Consider the following 6,964-nt stretch of genomic DNA (forward strand, 5'->3'; position numbering starts at 1 on the left):
CTTTGTCATGGAAGGCTTGAAAGTTTCAAAACCTCTCTCTCTCTCTCTCATAGTAATGTTTCGTCATGTTGTAAACAAGGGTCTTTGTCCTAGCCGTTAGATAAAGTCTTACCCTTTGACTCGGCAATATTAATCATCATCATCATCATCGCCACCAAATTTTATGTTCTAATTTCCTTTTTTTCTTCTTGTTCCCACTTCCCATATTACCTTTTCTTGCCGTCTTCTTAAAGAGTTCATAATAAAACCTCATAACCCACACTTCTTTTTCAACAAAATACATCTCCTACAATTACATATATATATTTTCTACAAGTCGTACGTATATATAAAGGCACTATAACAAATCAAATCAGTTTCTACACAAAAAGTAATGACCATAGATCTTCAAGAACTCAGCATCTCTATCCTCTATATTGTTCTTCACCTTTACCAAGGCCTGAAAAAGTTGATTAGTTGCAATATGGCTCTAACCTTCAATTCTCCTCCTCCAATCTCTTCTTTGTCGCCTAATCTCTCTTGGGTTGGCCAGTTTTTTGTCCCATCATGTGGAGGAGGACCTATTATAAGTCAAAGTGATCATGACCATGATCAAGAAGAATATGATCCGAAAATATTGGAAGTGATTGATCAATGCCATGGAAATCTTATGACTACCAATGAGAGTACTTGTTTCCAAGAAAATGTTGATTTGGAAAAAGAAGAAGAATCAAGTTGTCTTGGAATGGGAAAGGCTGGGGAGGCCACGGTTGCTAATAAACCGGCCGGGGGCATCAAGTTGCGAAAGAGGCCGTCGAGGCTGGTTGTGCCGGAATATTCGCCGGGCCATCAGGAATTTGGTCATGAGAAGAGTAGGAGGTTGGAGAGCAAGGAATTTGAGGTTGAAGGGCGAGATTTCTCTTTGGCAGCAAAGAAAGGAAGGAGGGAGGTCATGGAGGATGGATATGGAGTTTTGCTTGACATTATGGGTGATCCCAAACAAGTAAGCATTTAATATTAAACGTATAGTTTTTTTTTTTTTTCCCCTTCATAGTTACTTCTATATATAAGATCGCTTTTATAATTAATCTTTCAGGTTAAAAAACATTAGTGAAAATTTTGGAACTTGTATATAATGCAAAAGCATTTTTTATTCCATAACATTTACTATCTAAGACTCGGTATACTGATAATGTATGAGAATTCAGTGGTTATTGATCTCTTGTTAATCGTGATTAAAGTATAATTACGTTATGATCCTTGATCTTATATATTAAGGGCTAATGTTTGTCATCATGCAGGCATTCTTCGCAGTAATCGACGGGCATGGAGGACGTGCGGCGACGGATTACGTTGCTGAAAATTTAGGGAGGAACATTGTGAAAGGGATAGAACATGTTAAGAAGGAAGAAGATCATCATCAAATAGAAGAGACTATTCATGGAGGCTACTTAGCCACTGATAAGGGGTTTCTTAGTCAGGTAATTATATTAAGCTAATTCATTTGGGTGTAATATTTTGGACATATCTATTTGGATTCTCAAAAAAGAAAAGAAATGACATATTTAGCATTTTGAACTCCTCGCTTGACTTGGTCTCCTAAAATATAGATACGTGGTTTGCTAACTAATCTAATGGCTTCTTGGACAAGTTCATATAATTTAATGATATAATGCACCTGTCACTTAATAATTTGCGTTGGCACGGTAAACTTCTTTACTTTGACCTTCTTTTTTTTTTGGCTCCAGAACTCTTTTAATTAATTAATTAATTTGACTTCAATATCAATATTCTCGACCAATTTAATGATATATGAGTTTGAAGAAGCTTCATGAATCCATATACACACACTTTTTAGCTGATAATGAAATGCGGTTCTCAATACGTTTCTTTTACCAACTAAGAAGCGATCTACTTTAGCGATTTGTTTTGCAAATATTCCCTTTTCGTCTTTCATTCTTAGAACGATAAATCGATTGCATGGCCATGGCCTAGAAACAATTAGATTATGAATCATAAGAAAAGCAACAAATTATTAACTTCATATCAAGCAGCTAATAATATATAACAGGAAATTGATCCATAGTAAGTGGAGCCCTATTTCTAAACATGAATCGGTTGTTACATTTTTTTGTTGTGCAGCAATTCATTGTTATAAATTGATTTTAGTTTTCTTTATAACTTCAAATTTGTTGTGGATATGCATATGTTTCTGGTAGTAAAATTATAATTTTCAATGTTGTCTCTAAACTCAATTAATACTAAAAGCAATGTTGGTTTTGACGGAAATCGAATATTAAAAGCAATAATGGCTATTTACTTATAAGTCAGAATAGTTACATATATATATATATATATATATATATATATTCTTAAAATGTGTGTACTGCATGCAGGGTGTAAGTAGTGGAGCTTGTGCAGCAAGTGTGCTATTAAGAGATGGACATTTGCATGTAGCCAACGTCGGAGATTGTAGAGTAGTCCTCAGTAGAAAAGGAATAGCTCATGCTTTAACCAAGCATCACCGTTTGACAAGGCAAGACGAGCGTCTTCGTATTGAGAATTCTGTAAGTAGTAAAATTAATGTTCGAAAAATGATAGGAAACCGTTGGTGCTAAACACCACGCACTAACAAGTCGGGTATGATTGCTTAGCATCGACGAGGATATATAGTGTGTAATGTAAGAAGCTAACTATAATATGTTGGGCAGGGAGGTTTTGTGCAATGTTGCAATGGAGTATGGAGAGTTCAAGGAACACTAGCAGTGTCCAGAGCGATCGGTGACCAACATCTGAAGGAATGGGTCATTTCTGATCCTGAAATAAAAAGCCTTCCTCTGACTTCAGACTGCGAATTCTTGATATTGGCTTCTGATGGACTTTGGGACAAGGTATGCGTATAATATGATCCATATGCTGAAAGGATTACTATTTATATATGCTTTTAATGTGTAGTATAAGCATAAATAATTTTCTAATATAGATTAACTTGATGAATCAGGTAGATGATCAGGAGGCAGTGGATGTGGTTCAAAGGGAAGATTCATCAGTCGTCAAGGCTTGTAAAACGCTTGTAGATATGTCTTCAAGCAGAGGGATCATGGATGACATTACTGTCATGGTCATTAATCTTCAAGGTTTTATGACAACAAGCAGTTAATTCTCAGTAATGAATACAAGGGTTTATTATCATTCTGAAAAGCTAGATTAGAGACCTAATTACTATAGAACATAATGGCAGATAAGGAGATTGGTGGGTACCTGACAATGGTGTAATTTTTAAGTTTCTAGTATCGTTGCAACTTGCACGGGGACAATTTTGTCAGGAACTAGAATAATGCATATGCTTGGCTTATTCATTTGTATATCCAAGATAATTTATACCAATTTATTTATTTATTTGTTTATATTTTTATCATATTATGTTAAATTTTTGTATTATTTAAACTTTGATTTAATTTTAATTCGATTTAAACAGTCAAAATACATAACACCAATTAATGGATTCGGTTTATGTGTTCCTCCTTTTATAGATTTTTTCCTTCTATAAAAAGTATATGTAACACAGGAAGCATTACTTTAACCGTTAACTTAAACGGAACTAATAAAAACAGAAACAACGCAAACATATATCCCAGAAAAACATCTATGCCCCATTCATTTAACCGATTAGAGTTTTACTATAATAAAAAATTTTAAAAAACTGTCACATTTAATTTTTTTATTATAATAAAAAATTTTCATATAAAATCACATCTCAATTTGAATCAGCGAACAAAACAGACCTATGATAACTTCCTCCTCAGCCAGCCTGACAGGATACGAAAAGTATCTGGCGGATAGATGGATACTGAACCAAAAAAAATAGTTATGTGTGCTAAGCAAAGTATGTCTGTGTTGTGTTTTACCGCAATATACACAGTATCTCGTTTTGATTTTTTCTTTTTTTATACTTTTTTTCCTTCAAAATTCATATTTTTTGTTTTTGCAATTCTTTTTAACTTTTTTAAAGAAAAAAGTATATAATTTATCATAATTTTAAATATATTTATTATTTATGTCATTCTAAATAATTAAGTAACATTATATCCTTTTATTTTTTATTAATTAATTAATAATTATATATTTTTTTAATAGAATGATATAAATAAATTTTTTTACCATCTTGAGTTTTATAGTTTTTTCCTTTTTTTTAACTCATTCATCCTGATCAAAATATTATTTCCAAATGTGATTCTAGTTACATATCTCTTTGCACCGCCCAAATAATAATTAGCAATAAACAACTCTATTGGAAAAAGAAGAGACGATAAAAAATATTTTATTGGACTAATTAAGATCCCGAAGGCCTTTTAACCGTGACTCCATGGACTTCAAAAAAAAAATTCTAAAATATTCTAAAGTAAGAGAACAAAAATAACAAAATTATCATCAGTCAACGGAGAATGTAATGCAAGAATATCGATTACGACTTCATGATGCGTCATTCGCGAGGTAACCCCCCGTCTTTTTTTTTTTTTTTAAGTCAGGAAAAAATAAACCTAGACCTTAAAAAAAGGGAGATGTGCAACAATAGCTAAGTTTAGTTTTTAAACGCATGGACACAGGTTTCGAAAATCAAATATATGGAAGGTCTTAGCAATTAATACACTGAGGTCTTATTTATTTCACTAATTCAAATTTATAATAAAATTTTATTATAGTAAAAAATATTTATAAATAATTATATTTAATTTTTTTATTACGGTAAAAAATTCTCATATAAAATCACTTTTAAATTTAAATTAAAAACTCGAATCAGCGAACTAAACAGGTCCAGGTCCTTAATGATCTATCCTCTTTATCATTTCTTGCAAATTCCAGAAAAACAGAGCATTTCTCCTTCAAACCACTTCTCGAAATTCTCACCCTCCACACTATCTCATGTTAATCCATTTTTTCGTTTTCATCCCACAAATTTCAGTCTCTGATACTGATAGTTAATAGGTAGTCCGTTTGTATAGACATATTTAACGTGAATTAAAAGGGAGAATGAAAGGGGTAAAAGTGGAAAAGTCCTCACGCAGCTAGGGGATCTATATAAGATCTCTAATGCAAATGTATTATTTCGGTTAGCTAGTGCAGGTTACCGAGTGAGATCTCGTCTATACTCTTCTCGTCGTTCTCCACGATGGAAGAGATTATGGATTGCCGCTTGATATCGGGGAGAGATTATAAAGAAGCGGCAATCCACTTAAATTAAAAATAGTGTAGACATTTAAACTCCGTTCATTTTACCGATTTGAGTTTAGAATTTGAGTTTTACTACAGTAAAAAACTCTAAAAAATAATCACATTTAACTTTTTTACTATAGTAAAAAATTATCACATAAGTCATATCTCAACTCTAATTAAAAACTCGAATCAGTAAACTAAACAGGTTCTTATTTTCAACTGGGTGGCCCAACTGTCATCTGGCCCAATTTCCCTTAAAAAATGCATTAATACACATTGTCATGAATGTTATATATAGATATTCTTAGAATTCCTAAAATTTTTTAAAAAACTAAAATAGTTTGTCTTAAAAAATTAAAATAGATATTCTCTTTTTCTTTTTCCTTTTTTTTAAAAGAAAATAAAGGGCCCGTTTGGTAACGTTTCAAAATGATTTTGTTTTTAGCATAAAAGTAAAAATGAGATTGTTTTAAAATCATTTTGAGAACAATTTTGCAATTGCATTTGGTTGGTTTGTTAAGAGATTATTTTGAGTATAATAAAAAAGTGAAATCATGTTTAATTATATTATTAATTTTGTTTTGAGTGCATATAACTAATAATCTTAAATTAATATATTAAGTAATTAATAATAAATGATCACTTAGCAAATAAAAATTAATATATTATTAATATAATAATAATGGATATAATATTATTAATCAGTACATTAGTAATTAAATTATATATTTGATAAATTAATATGCTAATAATTAATAAACAATATATAAGAAATTATTATGCTATAGTAATGTACTCATAATTATTAGTTTATAAGTAATTAATTAGTGTATTAATGAAAAACAATCAGTATATTAATGATTTATTAGTAATGTTTATTATTTAAACATTAATTTATAATGTTTATTTAATAACTTATTATTTGAAATATTACATGATCAATTTTGATAATTATTATTTAAACAATAATTAATTACTAATTATAATTTAATATTAAATATTGATTAAGTAATTACTGTTTATTTACTATTTATCAATTATTTACTAATCAATAAATTATAATTAATATATTATATGGGTGACATATTATTTATTGATTATTCATTTAATAAAATTATTAATTATTTCATTATTACTATATTTTATAATCAATTTTTGACAATTAATCTTTAACTAAATAAATAATTACTATTTATTATATATTATTTATTTTAATTAATGAATACAAAATTTAATAATAATAAATTAACATTTAATTAACAATTTAGTATTATTATGTATTTATTAATTATTAATTAATATATTATATAATTGATAATTAATAATTAAATTTTAATATAACATTGTTGATATATATTAGAAAATGAAAACAGAAAACCGAAAACAAGTTTCAATCGTTTTCTTATTCCTTTATAAAAATCATTATCACTGTTTTTTTTTTTATTTTCATTTTTAAAACATTTACTAAATAAATATGATTTACGTGCCGTTTTTATTTTTGTGTCTTAAAAAATGTGCAGATATGTTTTCAAAAACAATTAAAAATCAACCAAAAAAAAGAGTTGAGACAGCAACATGTCTAGCATGTTTGGAACCAATTTCGTCTATGTTTTTCACGTTTTTCAAGACAAAAAAATGAGATTGAGGGGAAAAACGTGTTTGGAGGAAAAAAGGGAAGAAAATTAAAAACAATTTCATTTTTTAGTTTAGTGTAAAATCATTTGTGGACGTTTTGTTCATGAATTCAGAATTATGATTCAAAATTATTTTC

General features: G+C 29.1%; 2 protein-coding genes across 3 annotated transcripts in view; both read left to right on the plus strand.

The window, feature by feature from the left end:
* The first annotated feature begins 310 nt into the window (after positions 1-310).
* On the plus strand, positions 311-3,287 carry LOC21395825 (probable protein phosphatase 2C 2). Of its 2 annotated transcripts, none has more exons than XM_024175857.1 (5): positions 311-982; positions 1,281-1,460; positions 2,376-2,546; positions 2,691-2,870; positions 2,981-3,287. In XM_024175857.1, exons 1-5 carry the CDS (start codon positions 374-376, stop codon positions 3,137-3,139), a joined length of 1,299 nt encoding a protein of 432 aa, XP_024031625.1. In that variant the 5' UTR covers positions 311-373; the 3' UTR covers positions 3,140-3,287. The 2 variants fall into 2 exon arrangements, with proteins under 2 accessions (XP_024031625.1, XP_024031626.1); XM_024175858.1 differs by having other exon boundaries at positions 2,985-3,129.
* The window catches only part of LOC112090258 (histidine--tRNA ligase, cytoplasmic), an 8,826-nt gene continuing 5,075 nt past the window's right edge, over positions 3,214-6,964 (plus strand). The window contains exon 1 of the mRNA XM_024175845.1: positions 3,214-3,249. Within this exon, the coding sequence (XP_024031613.1) occupies positions 3,214-3,249 (36 nt within the window). The remainder of the gene's footprint in view (positions 3,250-6,964) is intronic.

Source organism: Morus notabilis, unplaced genomic scaffold, assembly GCF_000414095.1.
Source record: "Morus notabilis unplaced genomic scaffold, ASM41409v2 Scaffold544, whole genome shotgun sequence".
In the NCBI taxonomy this organism is placed as follows: domain Eukaryota; kingdom Viridiplantae; phylum Streptophyta; class Magnoliopsida; order Rosales; family Moraceae; genus Morus; species Morus notabilis.